We start from the raw sequence: 27934 nt of genomic DNA, 5'->3' as shown, positions 1-27934 counted from the left end.
TAAAAATAGATGTGAATGGAGTATACAATTTGCTTATAGAGATAGAAATATGGTAGCTTAAGCTCATTCTTTAGCCAAGGTTGCTTTACAATTCGTTGATAAAAGAGTTTGGATTGAATAACTTCTTGATTTCATTGTAAAAAGTCTTTTAAGAGACTGATTGTTATGGTTGAAGTTTATAATGAAATACAGAGGTTTATTTTTAATTTTTTTAAAAAATTAACTCTGCACTTTCACGTTCGTATCGAGGATGTCGATGTAGATCATGGAAAACATGTTTGATGGCGCCCTTGCTCCTGGCCCCTACCGTATTTCTCTCCAAGACGGCCAAAGGGCATGTTTTATTTATTTATTTGCTATAGTTTTATATTAGAGAAAAATACTTTATGGAGGGAAAAGAGAAACAATAGTCAGTACGGAATTGACCAATTTGACGATTTAACCCTTCCTCATCCGCCAGTTATAGAATCATGGTACAACTAGAAAACGAAAAAAAGAAAAGAAAAAGAAAAGAAAGGAGACTTAAAAAGGACAAGCTCAAGCTCCTAAACCTTGAAAATCCCCAAACACCACCTGTCTCTCTCTCTAGCAAAACCCTCTCTTTCGTTCTCTCTCCAAACACCCCAAAATCGCAGAGGCCATGCCCGACTCATGGTAGCTTCGCTTGGACATGTCTTGTACGGCCTCATTGTGATATAGGATTTCGCAGTCTCTGCTACATTGTAAGCTCCGTTAACCTTGTACGGTTTTGATCCGATTCGTTACGGACAATTTTTTTCCCCAATTTGTTGATTTTCTCCCTCTTAGTTTCAGGGTCTGATTAGCACTTCGTAGAAGCGTGTTAAGGTTTATCTTTTGAGTTCTTCACTTGAATCAATGGAGGCTTTGTTTATGAGTATGGTTTAAATGGCACCGAGTGAAGCTATTTGAAACAGAAACGAATTGTTTGGGTTTAGGGTTTTGTGAGAGATGAGGGAGGGGTTGAGATCTGGGAAACTCTCGCTGAATCCGAGGAGAGATGGGAAAGATAACGTTTCTCCGAGCAAAATTGTTCAAAATGGAATGAAGGTGTCGGGTTCTGATTTGAGCTGTGAGGGAAACCTGCATTTGATCTCGAGCAGGGTGGAGACTGAGAAACAGTCGTCGACACTGGAAATTGAGCAAAATGAGGAGGAATATGTAGAAGATGGGGAAGATGTTGCGTTAGTTGAGAATGAGAGGAAAAGGAGTCTTAATGGTGGTGAAGAGAGTGAATATGGCGGTGTTGTGAAGAAAATGGTGAAGGAAGAAGAGGTTTTGGATGATGAAGTACCAACTGTTGGTCGGGTTTTGAGGTCGAGGCTTGCAGTGAAAAGTGGGGCTGATGATGGAGGTGGTAAGGGAGATAGTGAAAGCAGTTTTATTGGGAAAGGTATGGTGAGTGATGTGTATGAGAATAAAATGGTTAAGGTAGAAAAGGAAGATAATGATCAACAGGTTGGTGGGATGATGAAGTTAAAAAAGAAGCGCGGGAGGCCCCCCAAGGTGCGAAAAGAAGAGACTGATTTACAGGCTGGTGGGCTGGAGATGAATCTGAAACGTAAACGTGGAAGACCTTTGGGGAGACCGCCCAAGGTGAAAAAAGAAGAGATTGATTTAAAGGTTGATGCACTGGAGATGAATTTAAAACGTAAACGTGGCAGACCTTTGGGGAGACCCCCTAAGGCTGGTAAGGAGGAGGTTAATCTGTTGGTTGGTAGATCGAAGAAGTTGAAACGTGGGCGTGGGAGACCCCGAAAATGGAAGGATGGTAATGGAGTTTTGAAGGCTGCGCTTGATAAGGAAGGAAAGTTGGGTGGATCATGGAAAGGTGAGAAGGATTTAAAGCTGAGAGATAGTGTAAATTGGAATGCATCAACTGCTAGTTTATATGCGGAAAAGAGACATAATGGAAAAGAATTGAATATGAAGAGGTTTTCACCGGCAAAGAAGAATAAATGTGGGCAAGATTTGGAAATTGAGGACAAGGCTTCAATAAAGCTGAAATCAAAGATTGTGCAGGAATCAAGTGTTAATAAAGAGAACAAAGGAGAGAAAGCTAAGCAGGAGGATGAAGAAGTGGAACCTGGTAGATTTGCGGCAAAGCAGTTGGTAAGAGAGAAAATAACAGAATTGCTTATCAGTGCAGGCTGGACGGTTCAGTATAGGCCTAGGTTTAACAGATGTTACAATGATGCGGTGTATGTTAGTCCAGATGGAAAGACCCACTGGTCAGTCACCTTGGCTTATAGAGTGCTGAAACAGCGTTATGAAGCCGGTGATGGTGAATCTATGACATATAAGGCTGGTTTTGTATTTACTCCGATATCAGAGGAAGAATTCGGCATACTAAAAAGGGTAGTTTCTAAGAAAAGGGTGGGTAAAAGAAAAAGGCAGCAGAAGCACGAGTATGGAGATAAGATTGGGGCTATTGAAAAGAAAAGGCACAAGGCTGGAGCAAGTCTGGGGGGTAAGTCAGTGAAGAGGAGAATGAAAGGGAAGTTGCTTTATGAGCAGGACGATTCAGCTGGTACCTCACAAGAAGTAATGCCTATATCAATTAGGGATCACAAAGTGCGGAAGACACAAAGTAAAAAGCGATGTGCATTGCTGGTTCGCAACAACGAGGAGGGAGTGGATTTGGATGTTGATGGCTATATTCCATATGATGGGAAACGTACTGTATTTTCCTGGATGATTGATTTGGGGACTGTACCACTTAATGGGAAGGTGCAGTACATGAATCAGAGAAGGACACGCATAAGGCTTGGGGGAAGGATTACTAGAGATGGCATTCATTGTGACTGTTGTAGCGAAGTGATTCCAATTGCGAAATTTGAAGCTCATGCAGGAAGCAATCTCTGTCAGCCATTTCAAAATATATTTGTTGAGACCGGAACTTCCCTACTGCAATGCCTGCTAGACTCATGGAATAAGCAGGAGAAATCAGAATGTAAAGGGTTCCATTTTGTAGATGTTGATGGTGAAGATCCGAATGATGACACATGTGGCATCTGTGGAGATGGTGGCGACTTGATCTGCTGTGACACATGCCCGTCAACATTCCATCAAAGCTGCTTAGATATTGAAGTATGTGTTCATTGTCACATGTTTATATGTGTCATTCTAATTACATGCCTGCATAATCAAGTTGTAGGGTCAAATTTTATTCTCTTAGGGGTTCTTTGGGAATAGAGATAGTTTCATTTCATCTCATCTCCTTCCCAAACATCACTTAAATATTATATTTTTCAATTTCAAATATTCAATTTTTTCATTTAATCATTACCTAATCATTACAACTTTCCCAAACTTCCAAACAACATAAAAAAAATTCAACTTCTTCAAATCCCATAACAAAAATAATATTAAAAAATTATATTCTAACAATATTTTAACTTTATAATAAATTATTATTCAACTTTTTCTCTCTCATTTCCTAAAACCCAATAAAACTTCTTAACTCAAACAATTTCACTACTATTTACAAATAATTTTACTACTATTCACAAAATTCTCATCTCATCTCATTCCCCAAGCATCCCCATAGTTTTAGGTTTTCCCATGGCAAGTGTAGTGGGTTAAAGGATTACATATTTGTGATAATCCTGAAAAAATACCTCAAGTTTTTGCCAAATCTGTGCTAATGTTTTTCGGTTTTTCTTTCTTCTGTCCTCTTTCTGTTTTTAGATAGGAGGGTTGGGTAGGCACCTGACACTTTTAACTTCATTCATGGTCTGGCATAAATGATGGGGCATGATGTATGCCTGCTTGGCCCTTGTTTAGGTTTATACAAATTGGAGCCAATATATAGGTTTTTGTCGCCTTGTTTTGTTATTACCAAAGAGGGATTAAATGATTGCTGCAGGCAATAAAATCTAAATGTAGGCTGAAGCTTATGATGAAGTGCTCCCTTAAAGTTAGGTCGCCATAACATATTATTCATGAAGAATAGACATAATTGGAGAGGTATATTGTGTATAACAATTTGAATACATCTTTGGTGCTTGTTGCAGAAGTTTCCTTTTGGTGATTGGCACTGTGTCTATTGTTCATGCAAAATATGTGGGATGGTTGATGGGAACGCACATCAGAGGCATGATGATGATGTTGCCGCTGTATTTGCATTGCTTACGTGCCAATTGTGTGAGGAAAAATGTATTGCCTATATTTATCCATCTTGATCCTGTGTAGCTTCTAATGCTTAGAATGTTCATACCAAATGGGTACCTTTGGCTGAAACATTATTAACTTTTGTCTGTTGCAGTTCATCAATCCTGCATTCAGGAGAAGGATGCTGTAAATATTGATTCTAATGGCCCATCCTTTTGTGGGAAGAAATGCCAAAAGGTGATTTTTCTTCGTGAGAAATGCTGAGAGTACTCATCTATAAGAGAAATGCGAGTTATTGCTTAACTAATGTATTGCTGTCATTTCATAGCTTGGAAATTGTAATATTACGAAGGATTTGCTCTGCGTTTTCATTTGAGCTTTCTGTTTTTACGCTCTGCAGTAGTGGCTGGAATTTTAGCAGTTTATTGCTTACTGCTTGATTGTACTGGAGGGTTCGTGTTAACCATTTCAATGAGCTTACCTGATTTCAGGATGCATTTAAATACTAGCTCGGAGATCTTGCCTTTTTTCAGGGTTCTAAACTTATGAAACCCTCTTGTATGATTTTCACATAGCAAAGTAAAAAAAAAAAAAAAAAAAAAGTTAATAAGATGGCATGTAAATTTGAAGACTTCTTTAGGTCTTTTTATTAATTGTAGGAAATGTGGTTATATTTAAGTTGGGTGGATTGAGATTAACAAATATCACTTTAGTGCCCAATTTCTAGGATGTTAGTTGACTTTTTAAATGGTCTATATTGTCTTATTCTTCAAACCGCTGCCTATCAAAAAATATTATCTTAAGTTCACCAGTTTGATGCTACTTATGAAAAATAAGTTTTCCTGTTTGATGTTTTGGTTTACAAGAAAGCCTTTTTCAAGCAAGTTTTTGTGAAAAATGTGCTTTTCACCCCTCAACTAGAAGGCATTTTACGCTTTGCTACCCGAACTATCAACACTGACACATTGCACTCAAAACTTTAAAAGTTGTAATGTGCACTGGTCACCAAGCTAAAAAAAAAAAAAAACCAAAATCAGCGTGGTGGTACAGTTTCGACCTGGAAATCAGTTTTCCCTCCTCAAGTTGTCAATCTATGTTCAATTTTGACTATTTAGGAAATTATTTCATTTTCAGTTTTAGAAGTGATTTGATTCTGATTTTGGCCAGATTTGTGGTAGGATTCTTATTTAGTTACATCTTTAATTTTCATGTAATAATTGGAAATTTTCCTGTCTCTTTTCAGTCTCAATCCAATAGTTTCTGTTGATTAACTAGCCGCTAGAATAATCTTAATTCTGTTCGATGTCAACCATCTATTAAGATTTGACAGTCAGGATTGTGTAACATAATTTATTTTCATTTAATTTTCATTCATCTTAATGGTTGTAATTAAACTAGGGTGCTATGTGTCATTTTTTAGTAATTGGAGGGTGCAATTTGTCAATGGTGGTAGTTTGAAGTACAGGGTGTAAATACCTAGCTATTAGTTGGAGGGTGGAAAGTGAGAAATTGATGTGTGAAGTAGATGATTAAGACATTTGGGTTCGTAGGAAAGGCAACAATATCGAATCTGGAAATTTAAAGGTCTGGGTTAATGCTGGGAATTAACATGGAGATGAAAATATTTTTGTATTTAATTTTAGAAATTTTATTTCTTTAAATGTTTTCCTTTAATCATTGTAATTGGAGAAGTTAGTTGTAACTGGAGAATGTATTGTGTTCAACAATCTATAAATCTTTTTTTTTTGATAAGTAATAATTTTATTGAAGAAATAGGCATAAGCTTACCTATCAAAAAAAAAAGAAATAGGCATAAGCCCAAGTACACAGGAAGTATACAAAGGATAAACCTACAACTTCCTGAAAACAAAAAGAAAAAAACCCAAAAACTAAAACAGATTCAGGAAATTATCCACCATTACATAAACTTTCGCCCAATAACCCAAAGTACCCATGAAAAAAACCCTAAGATCTTCCAAAGTACGTTCTTTATCATCAAAACATCTCCTATTTCTTTCTATCCACAAGCACCACATGAGACAAGGAGGAATCATCTTCCAAACAGACGCTGCCTTCTTCTGTCGTGACTTGGGTGATGCCTTTGATGGTGGTGGATCTATTAGCTAGCTGGAATGGTCTTCATGGTTGTTCTCAGGTGGCTGCGGTTTGGACAATGATTCATTTGTGCCTTATGTCGTGTATTTGGATGGAAAGGAATGATTGGTGTTTTGAAGATAAGGAGCGTACAATGGAGGAACTTCGAAACCTTTTTATGCAAACCTTATTGCTTTGGTTTTCTGCCACAGTGCTCAATGGAACTAATGTTATTGATTCTCCATCTTTGTTTTCAGGTTCCTAGAATGTATTTAGGTTTTTCTTCTGTATACTCCCTGTGTACATAGACTATGCCTATATTATTCGTATTAATGAAGTTATTTTTTTACTTATAAAAAAGCTTACTAAAAAAAGTGTTGTGAGTTAGAATGAAACTTGATACGGAATTTATTGGAAATGTTAGGTTTCATTTATCTTTCTCAGAATTTTCTTTCTATAAGGCCATGGGTAAATAGTAAGGATTGAATGGTGTGACACTTATTTGGCAGTGAAATCACCCTCCTAATAACAAATTTTCCAGTTTTAGAGAAGGAAACTGTAAGTACAAAAAATTGGGTTTTGGAATTTTATGCATAATTATTATCAGGAGAATATGATCAAAAGAATGATGCACTTGGTTTGTTAACTGGGACACTATGTTTTAAACAGGAATGCGATAAATTTGGAAACCGCATATTGTTTGTGCTGCATTTTTCTTTATTATAGTTTCAGGGAGTTGAATTACTCTAGGCATCTAGCTGAACTCTGCTATTTTCTGAGATTTCTGGTGTATGTTGGAATGTTTGGTTTTGGAATATATTGAAAAACAGGATCCAAGATTTCATCTAAGCTTTGATTTGATGATTAATTTTTTTTCTTGGTTAGTTAGTGGCTTTCATTTTTTTTTTAATTAATGTTTCCCCATATTTCCCTTTAAGATCTCAAAGGAACTTCTTGAGGAAATTTTTAGCCCCTTGCAATTTGTAAGGGTTCTCGGTTTTTCTAGGTGATAGATGAGTCTGCCAATTTTGCTCTGGATATATGCATGTCTCTCTGATTAGAAGAAGGCTCAGATATTGGCACCAGTGGCTAGTTTATATTTATTTGTTACCTCTTAAGTCCTACGTTGTTTCACTGTTTCGATGCAATTTGATTTTGCTCTGTACTGAAATTTTCTAATATTCTTTTCTTTCAGTTATTTGAGAGACTACATATGCTTCATGGGGTCAAACACGAATTGGAAGTAGGATTTTCATGGACTCTCATTCGCCGATCAGATATTTCTCCTACTGAACTTACACCAGAGGTTGAATGGAATTCTAAGCTAGCTGTTGCATTTTCCATAATGGATGAGTGCTTTTTACCTGTTATTGATCACAGAAGTGGAGTCAATCTGATACATAATATTGTCTATAATTGTGGGTAAGTACACTTGAACTCTACATGCACTATGTTCTAAACCACTTTTACAGGATGCCAGATTAAGCTTTGGTTTAATTTTTTTCGTTTCTTTTTATTTTTATTTATTTATTTTTTGTTAATTAAATCACTTGCGCTCTCTTCTATCTGCACAAACTTTGGAGCAATCACCTCAGACCCGTTGATGGTAATATTTTTTCTTTTGAGTAGGGGTTGTCTTGTATACTTCCTATGTACTAGGGTTGCACCCTCTGAGCCTTTTTAATTAGATAATATTAGTTATCAGAAAAAAAAAACTGTTGATTTTAGATTAACCATGCCTTCAAGACTTCGATGTTTGCTAATTTGCAAAATAATTGAACAATGCTAGTCAAATGGGGTTGTCTAGATGGTAGGGGCACTAAAGCCATTGCCTAAGTCCCCTTAATAAATCATGGCCCTAAATTAGAGCATTAAAAGATCCTTAAAAAGTTAAGGCCCCGAACAAATAGCATTAAAAGTCTTTAGGAAATAGAAACTCTAAATTATACCATGAAAAGGTTCCAAATAAGTAAAGTTTCTAACTAAAAGCCCTTGAACAATGATATTAAAGCTCTTTCCAAATAATAGTATCAAAACGTCCATACAAATTAATAGCCCCTGAATAAATGGAAAGCTGTAAAGGCTTCTAAGTACCACATTAAAACATATAATTTGTAGATAAAATAAATTGATAAAATCTCAATGACAAGCCACCGAAGAATTTTTCTAATTGAGTATTTTACGTATATAATAGATTGAGCTATTTCTTGTCAAGATAGATCATGATGATTTACAAACAAATGTTGTAGTAATCCTAGAAGTATATTCCGATATTGATAGCTTATGTTTGTTCTCATAAATAAAAGGATAAATTCTTTTTTTGATCAGTAAATAAAATTTTTATTGCAAATAGGCGAAGCTAAGTACACTGGACATATACAAGAGCCACACCTAGGCATGACTGTCTAAAGCTACAAGAAAATCATGTACGTACATGCCATTAAGGTCTATTTCAATTGACCAATGGAATAAAGTGTGAAGGAAAAAAGTTCTAAGCTCGTCTATTGTCTGTTCCTGATCCTCAAAACTTCGACCGTTCCTCTCCATCGATATGCACCACCATAGGCAGGTCGGTTTCATCTTCCACATAATTGCAATTTGATAGTTACCCCGGATGCCTTGCCAGCTGGCCAAAAAGTCTGGCATTACCTGAAAGAGTCCCACTCTCGCAAAGATCTTGTTCCATAAGCTCCTGGCTACATCACAATGCAATAATAGGTGATCCACAGACTCACCACTTTTTTTACACATATAACACCAATCCAATACAATGAGTCGGCATTTCCTAGATTATCTAAGGTGAGAATCTTCCCTAATGAAGCTGTCCATACAAAAGGAAGCTGTTTTTTTTTTTTGGGGGGGGGGGGGGGGGGGGGGGGGAGGAGGCTTCAGTAAAAAGGATAAATTCATTCATTGGCCTTGGTGTTTTGCCCAATTTCAAATGGATTCCTATGGTATATTTTTCAAAAGGGAAAAGAAATATCTCTTTGATACAACCTGAATTTCAAATTGTTGACTTGGTGTTCGTTTGCCATGTCAAACCAATTACATGATGGCATGTGGTAGAAAAACAAGTGCATTGAGTCTTTGAAAACATAAAAAATAGCTTGCCATGTCATTTACGGGAATCTTCTTATAGCGGCTGTGGAGATGGTGCCATTATGTCTTATGTGGTATATATGGGTTGAGAGCATTCGTTCGGGGTTTTTTTTTTTTTTTGGGGGGGGGGGGGGGGGGCATTAGAGATTTATCTTTCCATTCTTTGTTACTTTTGGGCTAAGGCTACTATACTGAAGGGGGTTAACTTTAATAATTTTTTTGCTGCTTTTTCTAGCTTAGACTGTAATTAGGTGTTTATCTCTTGTATACTATCTGTGTACTTGGGTTATGCCTAATTATGAGGATCAATAAATTTTCTTACTTGTATGCCATTAGATTTTTTAGAAGTAGAAAAATTAACATAAAGAATAAAATAAACTAAAATTAAAAACAGATTAAGGAAGTAATTTGAGTTAAGGAAACTGAACTTACCAGCCACAGAGGTGGAGCCACCATTGTGTGTGGCTCACTGGGCTGGGGGCAATCACAAATGTGGTCCCGCAGAGGGGGCCATCCACAGGTGGTCGGGCAGCCCCTGCGACCCGGCCACCTCTGTTGACGATGTTTTTTATTGTTCAAAATTTGGACTGTGCATTTTGACCCTTGTCATCATGTGACTGGTTCTGATGTGTCAAATGAGCACTATGCCAATATTTGTCGTCATAAATTAACAGACATTGGCATAGGGATTACTTCGGTATATACAACAATGATCCTTTTTTGAGAAATTTACATTAGGGACCCATTTGACCAATAAAATAAAATAAAAAAATTAGGGACCCATTTGAATTTACTCTAAATAAATGTATTAAAACAAGTATTAATAAAGACATTTTTTTTTTTTATAGGTAACAAAGACAGATTCCAAATAGAAACACAGAATTATATAGAAAAAGTAGATCCTTTTTCAAATGTTTGTTTGTTACTGAAATATTATTAACAATTCTCATAACTAGTTTATGCTGAAAGTAGTTACCAAAATTAAAATTAATGAACTACTAAAACAGTCAATCGTATTTAATTTTCTATCAATTTTTTGATACCTATCAAAAAACAATCGATAAAAAATCATGTACAACCGACTGTTATAAATAAAATTAGATGGTTGAATCATTTTTCTATTTAAAATGTGATTTTAACAAAGGTAGTATATAAAAGAATCTAGTTAATGATTTTTCACCTGAAGAAGGCAAGAAGATGACTTAAAAAATAAATATCTTGTGCTATTGTATTTGTATTTACCTACGTTATTTTACTATATAAAATTAAGGAGACTTTGTATAAGCTTTTCATCTATGGTCCCAATTTATGTATAGCTGCACCCCATCCCTGCCCATACCCCTGAAATCTGCACCTGTTGGCCGAGCGGGTGGATTGGCACCTACACCGCCCGATCACCCTGTCCAACAGCAGAGAGTCACAAAAAAGTGCAAATCTATCAACAATCTGACAAACAATCACTCAAAATCGAAGATCCATCACCATCAAATAAACAGTCGCACCAAATCTTGGAAGAGGAAGACGAAGAGAGGGAGTGGGGGAGGGGGAGGGGAAGGGGGAAGGGGGCCGGTTTAGTGGGCATATGATTTTGTTGCACAACGCTTGTGTATATAGAGGATAGATTCTTGTATGTGTCATAATTTAATACCAATGAAATGGGTTTGAATTTCAGTCGGATGTAAATACTTGTGAAATTCACATAAGAATAGATATTCCTCTTAAGAGTAAACCCTGTATTTTTCAAAACTTAATTTTATTAAAAATAAAAAATAAATAACTTCATGGGTGGCTGGCCACCATTTTTTCAAGGTTTAAACAAAATAGATTTGGTGGGCGTTTTTGGGAAGAAGTATTTGGGCTGGTTTCTTTTGGAATTTTGATCTATTTCTAATTAAGACATCTCTGTTCCCACCAATCATAAGAATAAGAATGCCTGTTGCATGTACCATATGTACCCTTAGTGTCTAAGAGTCATGCAATTGCAATTTTGACAGTTTAGATATGTGAAAGATGACTGGATTTATTTCCTTCAATGTTGTGCTAGTTGTCACATCCTTAAATTCATTTTTTGTTGTTGTTCTATTTGCAGCATTTTTCTATATGGATGTGCTACTTGTGGTATCCTTATATATATATATATATTTGCTCAAAATAGTCATAACTTGCTCTATGGTCAACATGTATTATCTTTGTTTTGTCAGTCTCAGGATAATACTTTATTTCTCTGTCTAATTTATCGAGCTTTTAATTTCGATATGTGAAAGATGACTGGATTTATTTCCTTCAATGTTGTGCTAGTTGTCACATCCTTAAATTCATTTTTTGTTGTTGTTCTATTTGCAGCATTTTTCTATATGGATGTGCTACCTGTGGTATCCTTATATATATATATATATATTTGCTCAAAATAGTCATAACTTTCTCTATGGTCAACATGTATTATCTTTGTTTTGTCAGTCTTAGGATAATACTTTATTTCTCTGTTTCTAATTTATCGAGCTTTTAATTTCCTTTCTCAGGTCAAATTTTACTCGTCTGAATTATAGTGGTTTTTTCACTGTAATACTTGAGAGGGGTGATGAGATCATTTCTGTGGCATCCATCAGGTATATATTACCCTAAATTGATATCCATTAATCCATTTCGTTGTCACCACTTATAATGCTTTATAGTTTTGTTACTTCACAGAGATTATTGAACACAGCATATCATGGAAGAGTGGAATTAATTGCGGATCTTTGTTGATCCTCAAAACACAACTGTATACTCAGGAAGAATGAACAACTCTTCATTATTTTGGTGGACTTAATCTGAGATATTTAGACTTTGTATCACTTCATTGTGATAGATTTTATTATATTTCATTACACTATCAATTCAATTTGTTACTTGTCAAAGTTAAAAAGAAAAAATTAATAGGTCTAGCTAACTGTCTTTCCCATTCCAAATTTCCACAATCTTTTTAGGAAATAGCAACTAGAATTTGTGATATTCCTCTCTTTTTTCTACTGAACCATGGCTTCAAGGATATAAGCGCTTGCTCTGACCCGAATTTCTTAAGAACCTGACCTGACTCTTCCATTTTTTTTCAGGTGTAAATTCTAGTTAGGTATTCATCATGTATACTTCCTGTGTACTTGGCCTTTGCCTTCTCTTATGAATAAAACTTTTTTTTTTTTTTTTAAGTAAACAATTTTATTGAATAATGATAGGCATAGCCCAAGTACACAAGATGATATACAAAGGTACGCCCTATCTATGTTAAAGCAATAGAGACAAGAAAGTCATGAAAGTCGAGGCCATTAAAGTCTACAGCCATGGCCCTTGTACATAGAGTTCTAGTAAACAAAGCTCTTAATTCCTCTATTGCGTGCTCCTTGTCTTCGAATGTCCGCTCATTGCGCTTCTGCCATAGACACCACAAAATAGATATTGGGACCATCTTTAACATAGCTTTGATTTGTTTAATGCCTCTCAAATTTGTCCAGCTTGCCAATAGTGCAGCCACTGTAGTGGGCATAACCCAAGCTACCTGTAATTTGCTGAACACTTCATTCCATGACACTCTGGCAGTCTTACAGTGTAGTAATAGATGATCCGCGGTCGCCCCGACCTTCTTACATATTCAGCACCAATACACTATAATCACCGTGTTTCCTCAAATTATCTGTTGTCAGGATCTTATACAGGGAAACTGTCCATGTGAAAAATGCCACTTTAAGAGGCGCCTTGTGTTGCCAAATCCTTCTCCGTGGAAACTGATTATTCGGCGAGTGTGTGAGAGACTTATAGAAAGAGCAAACCGGGAATTTACCTTTACCTGCAGGTATCCACCACAACACATCAACTTGCTGGTTGCTTGGTTTTATGGAATACAGTAGGCTGAAAAAATCCTCACAGCTGCCCACTTCCTAATCTTGGGCCGCCCTACTGAAATTGATGTTCCATTGAACTTGTTCCCCCGATATCACCATGAGATCTACCACTTAAGCTTCTTTTTCACATGCCACCTAGAACACAAAATTTCTAATACCTAACCCACTAGAGGAGATTGGGAAACATACCTTCTCCCAACTGACTAGATGGAATTTAAATTCATCTCCCACTCCACTCCACAAGAAATCACGCTGAAGTTTTTCAATTCAGGATGCCGCACTTGCAGGAATAAGGAACAGAGACATGAAGTAAGTAGGTAAATTAGACAGCGTACTCTTAATTAAGGTAGCTTGCCACCCTTCAATAGATACAGTCTCTACCAGCTTGCCATTCTCCACTCTATCTTCTTGATTACCATGTCCCATATTGAAATAGCCCTTGAGGCAGCCCCCAATGGGAGGCCAAGGTATTCCATGGGCAGAGAGGCAACCTTACATCCCAACGTGCTATTCAACTGCCTTATGTGTTAACACTTCCAACTGGCACCATTTCTGATTTGTCAAAATTCACTTTCAAATTGGATGCTGCTTCAAAACAGAGTAGGAGGGCCTTCAGTGCCTGAACCTGGTTTTGGTCTGCCTCACAAAAGATTAATGTATCATTTGCGAACAACAAATGAGAAATGTTAATAGTACCCCTATTGGGGCCACCAATCGAGAAACCTGCCATAAAGCCATTAATAACCAGTGCCAAAAATCATTCTGCTAAGCGCCTCCATGAAAAGAACAAAGAGAAGTGGAGACAACGGCTTCCCTTGTCTTAAGCCTTAGGTGCTGTTAAAAAAGCCAACGGGTCCCCTTGTCTTATGAATAAAACTTCTTGATTACCGATAAAAAAATGTTCCAATTTTTAGTGAATCTGGAAAGGGTTGGTTTGGTTTGGAAGAAACCAATTCCTCCTTTGGTTCGGGTTGGGTCAGAATTATTAAAAAAATCAGGACACTCCTTCCTGTTCCAATCTGTCAATTTTGTTGTTTAAATGTGATCTGGTTAGTCGGTGACTGGTGTTATAAGTTTGTACTTTTTAATAAATTTGAATAAAAATTCTTTATGATATCTAGTTGTTTAAGATGGAATATAAAAGCTGATAAGAGGGATATATATGCATATGTTCTGTCATAAACTTGTATCATATATACAAGGGGGTTCCATATTCAACTGCTTGGTTCATTCTGTACTCAAATTGGACCTGTTATATGATAACTACCCAAATTTACTAAAAATAAAAATGACTACAGATATTGGACAGTATACAGAAGATTCAAGTACTAATAGTTTTATCATCTAATACTTTGTTGAACAGGATTCATGGGAACCAATTAGCGGAGATGCCATTCATTGGGACCCGCTATATGTATAGGCGCCAAGGGATGTTCCGTCGGCTTCTAGGTGCCATTGAATCTGTAAGTTCAGAATCTAATTTGTTGTGTGGGGTGTGTGGGTGTGGGTTTGGTTCTTGCTCGCATGGGCCAATCTTTAGAATGCTGTTACCGACTCTGTTTAATTTCTTGTTTACTATTTGAAGGTGTCAGAAATATATTTTGAATTTGTGCTTGCTGCTGCTCCGAAACTCTTTATATGTGTGCGCACATGCTGATATTTCTTCATACTTGCTTGAGTTATCTTTAATTTTGGAGGCAATCTAAAGGATTTGATACTGTTCTAATTTGATGCATTAGAAATGCCTCTTGATTTATTTAAGAGTGAGCTGCCTGAGTGCTGGTGCTGCCTACATGGCATAGACTTGAGTTTTTAAACTAACAGGAACTTAATTACTAATCCCAGAGTTAAGTGTCAAAATAGTTGAGAAAATGGTGTTGAATAGGGATGAAGGCGGCGGTCCCAAAAGTGTTGATTTTTATGCTTCAATTTTTTTTTAACTTTTTGTTAAAAATAATAATGCTTTATGACGTGTTGACTCAATAATTTCCCTCATTCTGCTAGAGCATAAACATTATACATCTGTAGTTTCCCTCCAATGCGTTAGAAAAGAGTTCTACTCTCTCTAGGTTGGATTTGAAATTTATAACCTAATTTTGGAATGAAAGTTGACGTAAATCTTAGAATGTATCATGTTTTATAGACTATCAGGTTAAGGAGACTTCTGCCTAGGTATTGCTGACTTTGAGCTTTAGTTGTGTAATAAGTAACATATTGAATTTAGTTACTCTACATGGTAATTGGCATAAAATGATGTTTGTGCAGAGATGTTTTTGAGAAGCACCTAAAAGATAAATTTGAGTTGCTTTTTTTTACACATCTATATGGAACTGAATCCATAACTTCGATCTCCACCCCTTATTTTTTTATTGGTAATCAAATTTATATTGATCAAAATAGTAGGCAAGAGCCAAAGTATATGGGCCATATACAAGAGCAATGCCTAAACGTGCTAGTTTAGTGATACATCATACAAGTAATTCATGGAAGGTCATGCCATGAAAATCGATTACAATTGACCAATGTAGTAAAGTAGTGAAAAATAAGTTTCTAAGCTGATCTGTTGACTGCTTTGATCTTCAAAACATCTTGCATTCCTTTGCCTCCAAATGCACCACCATAGGCATGTTGGGACCATCTTCCACATTGATGCAATTTGAGAGTTGCCCCAAATGCCTCTCCAAGAAGCAAGGAGGTCGCTTACACTTATTGTAGGGGTGGGCAGTGGGGCCCCGCTACCCTGCCCCCACATGTTACCCGCCCCCGCATGGGCAGGGGGCGGGGAGGGCCCAACCCCGCCCCGCCCCCTACATATATATTATATATAAAAACAAATATTTATATATTCAAAAGCATAAATATATGTTTATATATATAAATATAAATATATTTTTATATTTTACAAATTTTGTATATATAAATATATATTACAATTTGTTAGACTTGTTTACAAAGTATGCATTAACAAATTTAAAAACTATATAGTTTAAAACTACTACACCACAACTTACATAAAATATGCACTAGCAAATTTAAAAACTACATAATTTTTAAATTATAGTCATATTTACAAAATTTAAATTTACAATTTGGATCTAAAAATACATTTTTGATGACTTTTAGATCTAGAAATAATTTTTAAATATAAAAAAAAGTATTAGTTTTTTAAAGGGAAAATGAGGCAGGGCGGGGTGGGTATTCGCTCCGCACCCCGCCTAGCGGGGTGGGGCGCCCCGCCCCGGGGATGCGGGGGCGGGGGACGGATGGGAAAACCCCACCCCCGCACCATGCGGGGCGGGGTGCGGGGAGGGGGCTACCCCGCACCGTATGGTGCAGGTAGCACCCCTAACTTATTGGCATCACCCAAGATAATCCCATCCTAGCAAAGACTTCATTCCACAAAGTCATGGCAATCTCATAATGAAGTATAGATGGTCAATGGACTCTTCGCTCTTCTTGCACATACAACATCAATCCATGACTATGATTTGACGTTTCCTCAAATTGTCTAGATTGAGGTTCTTCCCCAAAGAAGCCATCCATACAAAAAATGTTGCCTTTAGACGTGTCTTTATTTTCCAAATGCTCTTCCATGGGAATTTATTTTGTTGTGCTTGGTTATGGCTTGGTAGAAAGAGTGGACTATGAATATCCCTTTCTTAGAGGGGCACCAAAAAACATCAATTCCCCAATCTTGTGTATCTTTGAGAAATGTAATATTCCATTGGAGATGATTAATAGGTCTGCAACTGAGGCTTCTTTCATTCTTGCTAAACCATAAACGTGTGGATAAGTTTCCTTGAGTGCCATATCTCTACACCATACATCATGCCAAAATTTGACCTTGGCTCCATTGTTCAACAGATATTACTTGCATATGTATCCCAACCTCTTCTTATATGCTTCTACAACCCCACTCCATAAGGCCCACTCACCTCATTAGAACACCATCCTTCCCATGGTTCCACCATTCTATGATTCGATGACGAATCTCCACATGCACAACAACACCCCCCCTCCTCTCTCTCACTCCTCTCTCTCACGCTTGCATTCATAGCGATATCTCCATAACCATTTACCAAGCAACAATTCTCCACCCCTTATTTATCCGAAGAGGTATTGCCATTGAGTCAATTCCTCGTTTGTTTTCAAAGATGAGATAAGATGAGATAAGTTGAGATTAAAGTTGAAAGTTAAATAAAATATTATTAGAATATATTGTTTTAATATTATTTTTGTATTGGGATTTGAAAAAATTGAATTGTTTATTTTATTTTTGTATTGGGATTTACTTATCAAAAAAAATTTTTTGTATTGGGATTTGAAAAAGTTGAATAGTTTATTTTATTTTGTATGGGAATTTGAAAAGATTGTAATGATTAAGATGAGATGAGATAGGATTTGAGAGTTTTATGAAAGTGCACAAGGAAATTAATGAAGAATGAAAAATGTGTCAACTATTCTGGAATTCTGGATATATATTTTTTATTCGAAAACTCATTTTTAGGGCACCCACTTGTTTGGGCATTGATGAATGATGATGGTGCATTGAGCTATTATATGGTACTCTTGAAGAATTATGCGACTTTTCCAAGATAATGCTTTGAAAACTTAGATCTGTCGTAGTATTCATAGATTGTCTCACCTTGCATATCATTGGCCACTTTTTTATTTTTTCAATTTTTTTAATAAATAAAGCTTTATTGAATCAAGTAAATAGGCATCGTAGCCCAAGTATACTAGAAGTATACAAAAGAGAACACCTAATTACAAGTTAGGTGTATTGATTGGGTGATGCTTAAGGTAGTGGTGGATCTTCTTGCATGTTGGTATGGTTTCGAGGGAAGAAAACGTGTTGCTGATATGTGGAAGATGTTTCCTTTGTGCTTGATGTGGTTTCTTTGGCTGGACATGAATGGGAGATGTTTCGAAGACAGGGTGTTCTTTAGGAGAACTTAGGGATTTCTTCTTTAGTACTTTGTGTTTGTGGGCTAAGGCTCTTGTATTGAATGATGATAATTTTCAGGACTTGTATTAGCCCCTTTGTTTTTAGTGTGAATTAGCTATTTCCTTTGTATACGTCCTGTATACTTGGGCTTTGCCTATTCTTGGTAATAAAATTTTTTATATACTATAAAAAAAAGATATGGATATAGGAAAATCATGAAAACAAATCCCATTGATTACAATGTAGAAGCCCATAGAAATAAGATGTGGAAAAAGAAACATCTAGGCTCATCGAAAGAGTGTTCCTCGTTTCCAAAGCTCCAACCGTTTCGTTCAAGCCAAATGCACCACAAGAGACAAAGAAATCATACTCCACAGAACAACAATTTGGGGGTTGCTTTGAAGGTCTCTCCGACCAGCAAGAAGATCGATCACCCTCCTAGGCATCACCCATGCAAGTCTCGTCCTTTTAAAAATCTAATCCCATAATACCTTTGCCAATTTGATGAAGTAGTAAATGATTCACAGGTTCACCACTTGTTTTACACAAAAAACTAGTCCATAACAATTAGGGGTGTAACCTGTCCGGTCCGGTCCGATTTTGGACAAAATTTAGGGCCGAATCGATATGCACTGGTTTTGCATTTTTCAAAACCGATTATGCATCGGTTACTCTCCTAAACCGGTACTCTGGTTTTACCAGTTTCTTGTCCAGTTCGATCCAGTTTTTCGGTTTTAATGTACTATATTATGTATGATATAATACAGTATATTATAGTATATAATACTATAGTGATAATATATTGTAGTATATTATAATATATATTATAATTGTATTATAGACTATAGTGATATATTATAATATATAATATAGTGATATATTATAGTATATTATAATATATAGTGATATAGTATTAGTATAACTATTAATATAAAAAAAATGATATAAGATTTTAAAATTTAATATTATATTAATTATTAATTTATCATATAATACAAAACTATTTTATATATAATTATATATTATATATAAAAATTGTTTACAAAAGAAAAAATTAATATATCTATAAACCGGTTCGGTCCAGTTTTAGAAACAGAAAAACCGGAACTAGACTGATTTTGACCGGTTTTAAGAAAAATAAAACCGGTACTGGACCGGACCAATCTCACCAGTTTGGTCCAGTTTACCGGTTTTGTTTTTTTTTTTTTTACACCCCTAATAAGAATAAGCCCACGCTTTCTCAGTTGTCCATGATCAAGATTCTCCCACAGGAAGCAGTCCAACCAAAGAAAGCAACCTTGGGAGACACCTTACCCCATATGCACTTCCAAGGGAAAGGATTATAGCTTTGGCAAGACATAATCTTGTGGGGTTTGCTCAGAGAACTTATTCCCAGAATGCATCCAAACCAACCTATCTACCTCAACACTACCAATGCTTCTGGCATATAGTGGGTTGTAAAGATCAGCAATGGCACCAATTTTCAGAAAGCGAACATTACACTGTAAAGAGCAACTAGAGTTCTCCAAAAGATCCATCACTGAAGGCTCCTTATCATGCAATCCAGAATAGGGTAGGAAACAGAGTCTTGAGGGCCAAATCACCACCCCAAGTATCATGCCAGATCCCTCACCAACCACAAATCTAAGGTAACAAGACGTTTCAACTAACCCTAATATTTGTCCACAACCCCACACCTTGCTTGCCACCACTTCATTGGAGCACCAAAATCCAACTCCAAACCCCCCCCCCCCCCCCCCCCCCCCCCCCCCCCAAACAAAACAACACAAAACAAAGCACTCCCATACTTGGAATCAATAACTCCTCTCCTTGAGGGTACCTCCATAACTACTTCCAAAGAAAGGCCTTTTAAAAATCCCAACTTATGGACCCCCCAGCCCTCCACTAGAGATTGGGAAGCAAATCTTATCCCAACTAACCAGGAACAACTTGGCTTCCTCCCCACTTTCTCCCCACAAGAAAGCGCAAAAAGCTTCTCTATCCTGTTAACCACACCTGCAGGTGACGAAAATAAGGATAGAAAGTATGTTGGAAGATTAGAAAAAGTGCTCTTGATTCATGTGGTTCTTCCCCCTTTTGACTAGTAAATCCTTATCCATCTTGCCAACCTTCTCCCAATCTTCTCAATCACCCTGTGCCGCCTTCGCCTTATAAGCAGCCCCTAGTGGGAGGCCCAAGATATTTCAGGGGCAAAGAAGATACCTTGCATTTCAAAATACTTGTCAAGCTTCTTCTATTATGCGCAAAACCCACTGGGGCCATCTTAGACTATGTGAGGTTCACCTTTACTGTTGAAAAAACTTCGAAATAAAGCAAGAGAACCCTCAACGATTGTACTTGGCCATGATCCTTCTCATAAAAGAGCAAAGTGTCAACTGCAAAAAGAAGATGGGAAACAGTGTTGGTGCCTACCAAAAAGCCTGGGAGAAATCCACCACCAATAGCGTCTCTAGCATTTGACTAAGGCTGTCCATTGCAATAACAGACAGGAAGGGAGACAACAAGTCCCCTTGTCTCAATCCTCGAGAGTTGTTAAAGAAATCAGTAGAAGTGCCATTCACCAAGACCGAGAAGCAGGCTGTGGATGCACAATGCTTAATCCAAGTACACCACCTCTCCCCAAACCGCACCTTCCAAACAAATAAAATAAAAATTCTCAATTCACATGGCTGTAAGCTTTTTCCATATCCAACTTGCTCAAAATGCCAGGCAGAGCTGCTTTGATCCTACTCTCCAAACACTCACTGGCAATTAACACCGAGTCCAAAATTTGCCTCCCTTTGACAAAATCAACTTGAGGATTTTAGATATCCTTTCTCATAATTGTGCTTGTACTTTTGGCAAGAACCTTGGAAATTATTTTGTACGCCCCATCTTTCACATCTGAAGCCCCTGCACTCATTGGGATAAGAGAATGAACATTAAGGCTTTTTTCAATCTGAATAAAATTCATGAAAAATCCATCCTGATTAGGGGCTTTATCTTTATAGTAATCTCTCTCGTCACTTGTAGAATCTCATCCTCATCAAACGGTCTTTCGAGCCAATTGGCACTTGAACTATTGATAGATTCAAGGCTAAACCCTTAAGTTTAGGCATCCAAGCAAACTGTTCCATGGTCTTTCATAGAAGAGAATGATGTGGTCCTTGATCTTGGAGTGCTCCTAAAAACTAGCACCATCAATGTGAAGCGTCTTAATGGCATTGTTCCTCATATGTAAATTGGCCACCCAATGAAAGAACTTGGTGCACTTATCTCCTTTCAAGCAAAGAGCCCATGATTTTTGCCTTTACGAGATCCCATCCCTCAGGATCACCCTCTCAAGTTCAGAAGCAACTCAACTTTTCCTCAATGTCTCCTCATCCTAAAGTGCACCACTCACCTCCCTACCTTCTAAATCCTGCAACTCCTGAAGGAGAAAGTTGTCTAATCTTAGACGCCGGATAATATGTTTTGGTTTTATTTTTTCTTTCCCTTCTCCATTATTCTAAGCATAATTAGCGTGGTGCATTGAACAATTGTACAACGGTCTTGATTATTTTGCAATTATGTGAATTGTGCTCTTAATGATAAGATCATTTTCACCATTCACCATGATTGTCAGACGTCTGTGTTCATATTCTGTTTCCAATATATGTTAGTTGTTAAGCAGTTGTGTTTTTTTTAACTGATTGTGCCCATGCATGAAAGCGGGGATGGAATATGTGACAAATATGGACTACACGATGAAGACCCATTCTGAACCTATCAAATTTCTATAAGTTTAAATGTAAATTAAATGTTACATACTCCAAACTTAGATGCTAACCACCAATTCATGTCAAGATTTTGATTCTATGTTTCACCAAATGGATATCAAGGCTAAACTTGATGTCTTGAGGCAAGCAGACAATCAAATGAAGAGCCAGTGAGGAATTATTTCCTTATATATATGTCATCAGTTTCTTCATCATCAGCTGAGTCACATGATTCTTCCTCTTTTACCAGTTTGGTTTCTCATGATCAATGGCCTTTTGTGTATCCCCTTGTGGTTACTTTTTAACTTGAGTAGAGGACTTGAATTTACGCACAGTTTGAACTTTGTGCACCTCATTGAAAATCTAATACTAGCCTATTCGGAAGTGTTTGTGTAGAATGATATCTTATTTTTATATGTTCTCATTTAACTGATCCATTAGAAGTAAGCTGATTATGCACTTTGAGTTTCTGATTTCAATCTGGCCATTTCTTCTGGTATTGCTTTCCATAATCCTGTTGTTAGGTTCTCTGCTCTCTGAATGTTGAGAAACTAGTCATACCGGCAATCTCCGAACTTAGAGGAACATGGACTTCCATTTTTGGTTTCAAACCCCTTGACCTATCAAGCAAACAGAAAATGAGGAGCATGAATATGTTGGTGTTTCCTGGCATAGATATGTTGCAGAAATCACTTTTGAAACATCAATTTGATGAGGAAAATTTGGCTTCTACACAAGGTAGTGTAATCAGAAGATACTCATGCCTACACAGAAATTCACATCCCTTAAGTTGACGTGTGCTTTCTTCAAATTTTAATTGTTTTTTTGTGAAATATTCTTTTAGGTTTGGTGTCCACTGAACATACGGTGGCTCATAATTCAAATTTGATACATTCAGCTGGGTCAGATCTAAATGTTTCTATTGGGCCTGCTGTAGCTCATGTACATGATTTAAATCAACCAGCTGCTGTTGAATCTGGTTTGCATCTTCCTGGTCGCTCTGGTGACATGACAGGTGAGACTACCGATTTACCCAAATGTGTTATTGGTCAGAAATGCCAAGTTCAAGTCCAGTTGAGCGACAACAATCAGGAGGAAGACAGAACTGTTATGAAACCACTTGATTCAATTTGTAATGCAAATGGACCAACTGAGGGGATAGCTGCTGGTTCCGTTATTACAACTCTTGACGGGAGGACAACAGAACATGATTCCCTAGCAGACCATAACTGTATTTCTGAAGTTGAGGGCAAATTATTCATGGTACCTCTTAGTGGATTTGAAACTTCTAATTGTGAGAAACCATGTGTCAGTGCTTCTGGGATGGATGCTGAGAATGCTGATTGTGAGATGAAAACTGAAGATAGCATTGTTCAACGCAAACTGAATTCTTATGAAGAGACTTCTCAGTGCCACCCTGCTGAATACATTATGTCTCAGTGCCGAGATGTGGCATGTGTAGATAGATTAAAAATTTCTACTGAAAATGTTCTCTATAATCTTGGGGCTGCAACTCGGATGTCTCATGATGTGAAGGACATTAAGCCTGACGGTTTTCAACAGTTGCAGGATATGGGGTGCGTTCTCGAATCAGATGAAAGGATGCTCAACACTCAAGAAGGGAAAAACAGCCATTCTGCTGTTCTATGTACATCTAGAGCACTGGATGGGATTTGTCCAACATCTACTGAGCATTCTGGTTCTCAGGTTCAGCCCAAGACCAAAAATATTTTTTGCAATAAAGCTATCCTAACTATACCACCAGTTCGCATGGTTCACCCAACTCTCCCCTCAGTTCACCAAAGGGAGCAAACCAATACAAGTGGTTGTTTTCCCGTTGAATCCAACGTTAGTCCTTCCTGCCAGGGCAATAGGCCGGATGCTCATGAGGTTGAGATCTCTGCTGCAGTTGAAGGTAAATGTCATTTTTCTAGTGAAGCTTCTTTAAATTCCACCATGAAACCTAACATCCAGACTTGCATGAGCAATGGAGTTTGCATGGCCTTGGAGGTCAGATGTGGTTCTTCTGAGGTTACTGCAGATGGCCCCCGTGAAGAGAGAGAATCATCAGCTATTAATCAGACAAATGTCAATTCTACCGATCAGGATTTAATTCTTGATGGGCCTGAGGTGAAGAACAAATCTTCGGAGAATGTTGATCATATTTGTGTAACAAAGTGCAATCCGAAATCTTCAGAGCTGTCAAAGTCTGATTCAAGTATCACACAGTGCAATTCTGAGTCTATGTGCAACTTAAGCTCTGCTTCTGATGTGGCTCTTCACTGTGCCTCTAGTGGGGGTAATTCATGTGGAACCCCTGAGATAATGGTTCTATCAAACCGGGCTAGTTAGTTTCCTTTTGGTTCGTCTCCAGCAGAAAGCAGAATTTTGATGGCAGCAGTTAACAGTGGCGCTGGTAGGCCGTGGTTAACCAATTTTGTAAATGACTAGGATGTGCTTTGGACTTTTTTTTTTATGCTTCGGGGGGGAAAAGCCAATTCTTTTTTCAATGTATAAATATTCAATATAGGGGACTTTTCAAAGCTGAGTAAGGAGCAGGGGCCGGACGGCCATGGCAACCCCCCCGGACAACTTTTCATGCTTCTTTCATGCTCAACCCGAAGTTCCGGTACTTTGGGTTTTTTTTTTTTTTTTTTTTTTTTTTTTTTTTTTTTAAATGTTAAATGTACAGTTTCTAAATAGGCTATAAGATAGTGGTCTTATGTAGGGTGGCCGAATGTCATTTCGATGCCTTTTGAGGGTTGCGTATTTTGGAACTACCGTCCTATTTTTGTAAATGGAAAAAGCTCATTAGCCTAATCATAAATATAGTCTGCCATCACCTCAACTTTGTACTATTTAGTATGCAGATCATACTTCCTAGTATGCAAACTCTCGTGGAATATGTTTTGGATGCTCTCCTTGGCTTCCAAATCAATCTATCCATCATTCTGTTCATGGAATTTATTTATGTCTCTGTTCTTAAAACTGAACATCATCAAACGATTCAAACCTGTTCTAATCGTACTACACAATCCACAGTCCGTCACATGTGAAAGACATTGCGTGTGATGGTTGTCATACACAAGCACTGTATTGCGTCAACAAGGAATGTCGTAAGCCGCTGGTAAGCGTGAACTACGTAAACTCGAAGCCCGTCTCTTCGGGTTTCCACAGATTCAAAAGACTGGAATCCACTTTTCTCGAATGAATTAAGTTAAATCACCAACAAAACACGAAGGAAGGTGCTTCGGATGATATCCTCGCTGTTGTTTTGTTTTTAGTTTCTTAAAAGCAAGCCCCTGATATCAAGTAAACCAATAAGAATCATATCAATGCAGAAACAAGTCATCACTACTGGCATCTAGTCATTTACCGAATCTTGTGTGGGGCTTATCCTCAACTCCTCTTTTGAAATATTAGAAAACAAGGGACACAAAATCAAGATTCCCTGATATTGTCTCTGTTTTGACAGTACTAAATTATTAGTTCATATTTGTCTTCATTTTAATCTAAATGTTGTCTTGATGCTAGGATTCTGTCCTATGGAAACAGTGATTCTGTACTAGTTTTATTGATTATTGCCAATTATTTGAGTACTTGTATATCATCATTGTTTATGTTCCAGTTTCATCATTATCCATACTATATAATATTACTATCCATCTATGCATACATATATACTATATTGGCTTCCCAATAGACAAAATTATACTAACTTCAGAATCACATGGAAAATTAGTACAGTAAGTTCAAAGGATTGAGTTCTTTGAAACTTAGAAGCTATCTTTTGAGCTTTCAGTTCTAATTTCACATGTATCAGTACGTTTTATCTGGCTATTGAAATGTTCTTTTCTATGTACACGATGGAATTTTATGTCGTTTGGTAGCCAGGAGGAAAGGAACCTACAAATTGAAATCTTGGATGGTAGTGGTAAAAAAGAAGAAGCAATAAATACGATCATGTCGCTTGTAATTATAAAGTAAGCACGCATGTTGGCCATTATAACGAAAGAGACTTCACAATGAAATTTCCTGAAAGGAATAAAGTTCCATTTTTATTCTCAATGCATTGTAAGCTGCATGCCACTGCTAAACATATATATGATGAAGCATGGTGACAAACTCCTGAATATTGCAATTGTCCTTTTCATCATGAGAAAAAGAGAGAAAATAAAATCACTATTTCTTAATTAATTAATTCTTTAAATCTTTGAATATCATCACGAGTAATGCTAAATATAATCATAGGTTGTGCAAGCGCTGCATATCTTTTTTGAAAAAGAGTAAGATATATGATTAAAAAATTATTTTTTTCATATAAATCTCATATTTATTTAATTTTTTCTAAAAAAATGCATGGTGCTTGAGTATTCAAATATTATTTCTCAAAATGTAACAATAAACCATGAGTTGTGTCTACCCAAGCAAAAGGACAAAGGATCCCATTCCGAGAGAGGGTGGGGGTCAGGGTTGAAACTTGAAAAATCAGTGTGTTTTGTATGTACGTCTTACTTATATATGGAACCTAAAAGTTAATGCATATGTCGCTTGTATCATGCCTAAAAATGTTCAATTCTCAAATTACCTAAACAATACGCGCGACGTTAATTAATTGCCTTTCTACATATATATGTAACATTAATTACAAGATGAACTTGAAAGTAAAATCGCCTAAAAATATATAAATGTCTCATGGAAAATAAATCATGCAAGTATATGAAAAGAAATCATGCATGCAGCATGAAGGATAAGGCTGAAATAATTAATAGATTACTCTAAAAAGGTGGACCAACCTTAGTTCCCCACAACTATATAGTTGATCATCAATATTAACTGACACCCACGTTACATGTACATGCTTTGCATGTCTTAAGCACCTTAATTTAATTTAACCGTATTGAAGTTTCACAGTTATTCATAGCAACGAGCAAGGTTAGGATCTGTGTGCCTATAACCCTCGGACGGTTGCTGCGACATGAGGCTGACGAGTAGATCCGCAAAAGCTCCCACAATGAACTTGTGGGTGTTCTTAGGATTGAGCGCAAGATAGCACAAAAGAAGCTCATGCAAGAATTCCCAGTTGGATTTCACGTCCACGAGCTCACGCGCCTCTACCATCTCCTGCATGGAGCGTCTGAAGTCGGCGTAGGGGTCCGGTGAGTACTTGGGGACCGGCACGCCGTTGTTGAACACCTTCTCTGGCTTTTGTGCTGCTGCAATAATGGATGGTAAGTTCAGCTCATCAATGGTGGATTTGACAATGGAGTTGGAGCGGCCAGGCGAGGAGAAGAAGAAGCGTTGGGAGGCAAAGGCGGAGGCGAAGTCTGCAGCGGTGGCGGTTGTGTCTTCATCCTGGTTGGGCTCGACATAGGAGGAGGAGGAGGCAGTGGCGCAGAGAGAGGAGTCAGATGAGTCAGAGGTATGGTCATAGAGGGAGTTAAAGTTTCTGATCATGCGGGTTGATGTGGAGGTGGTGGTGGGTATTAATGTATGGTCATGATGATGATCATGATCTGTGGTTTGTGATGAAGGGGATTGGGGTGAGGGAGGCCATTTGATCTTCATGAAACAGAGGTTGATGTTTCTTCCCAGTGTGCTAATTGGCATCCTCACGAGTACTCTTGATCTGCTAGATTCACTTTCGCAGGCCTAGCTAGCTAGCTAGCTAGGAGAGAGAGACGGAAATATTAGAAATTATAGAGGAAGACAGGTGAGAGAAAGACTCGAGGAGTGAGGCCCTATTTATTTGTGCTAATAGTGTTTGGCTATATGCATTGAGAGAGAGAAAGAGAGAGAGTCTACATCATGTGGTAGGTGGTCATGTGGTATTATATATTGTTTAGTGTTTATCACACATATTTAACGTGATGATATTTTATCAATAGACCAATTAAATGAATAAACACTTAAAAAATATCATTTTAATGAGCAGCTAGAGTTGGAGATTAAAAGAATGAATTACAATTAATTGCCAATTCTTCAATCCAAGTAATTAGTTGATAGAAACTACATGCTTAACATTATAA

The 27934-nt window shown here is 37.2% G+C and overlaps 2 protein-coding genes across 3 annotated transcripts; one reads left to right on the top strand and one right to left on the bottom strand.

Annotated features, from left to right (window-relative positions):
* The first annotated feature begins 504 nt into the window (after positions 1-504).
* On the top strand, positions 505-24763 carry LOC122317373. 2 transcript variants are annotated; one of them, XM_043134439.1, is made up of 9 exons: positions 505-722; positions 814-3108; positions 4035-4176; positions 4286-4368; positions 7421-7647; positions 11844-11930; positions 14563-14662; positions 22430-22643; positions 22750-24763. In XM_043134439.1, the coding sequence occupies exons 2-9, from the start codon at positions 970-972 to the stop codon at positions 24255-24257; spliced, it is 4500 nt and encodes a 1499-aa protein (XP_042990373.1). In that variant the 5' UTR covers positions 505-722; positions 814-969; the 3' UTR covers positions 24258-24763. The 2 variants fall into 2 exon arrangements, with proteins under 2 accessions (XP_042990373.1, XP_042990372.1); XM_043134438.1 differs by having other exon boundaries at positions 808-3108.
* A 1895-nt stretch (positions 24764-26658) lies between these two features.
* On the bottom strand, positions 26659-27665 carry LOC122316892 (transcription repressor OFP12-like). Its single transcript, XM_043133724.1, has one exon. The coding sequence runs from the start codon at positions 27513-27515 to the stop codon at positions 26820-26822; it is 696 nt and encodes a 231-aa protein (XP_042989658.1). The 5' UTR covers positions 27516-27665; the 3' UTR covers positions 26659-26819.
* Positions 27666-27934: the final 269 nt, after the last annotated feature.

Source organism: Carya illinoinensis, chromosome 7, assembly GCF_018687715.1.
Source record: "Carya illinoinensis cultivar Pawnee chromosome 7, C.illinoinensisPawnee_v1, whole genome shotgun sequence".
Taxonomy (NCBI): Eukaryota; Viridiplantae; Streptophyta; class Magnoliopsida; order Fagales; family Juglandaceae; genus Carya; species Carya illinoinensis.
Note: the sequence above shows the minus strand (reverse complement) of the source record. Positions and strands in the feature narration are given on the sequence as shown.

Excerpts from the sequence above, each read along its gene's own strand:
- LOC122317373 (XM_043134439.1), top strand. The coding sequence starts at position 970 with ATGAGGGAGGGGTTGAGATCTGGGAAACTCTCGCTGAATCCGAGGAGA. Across the intron at positions 4,177-4,285 it reads CCAATTGTGTGAGGAAAAAT|TTCATCAATCCTGCATTCAG; the intron begins GTATTGCCTATA and ends TGTCTGTTGCAG. Across the intron at positions 11,931-14,562 it reads ATTTCTGTGGCATCCATCAG|GATTCATGGGAACCAATTAG; the intron begins GTATATATTACC and ends TTTGTTGAACAG.
- LOC122316892 (XM_043133724.1), bottom strand. The coding sequence starts at position 27,515 with ATGCCAATTAGCACACTGGGAAGAAACATCAACCTCTGTTTCATGAAG.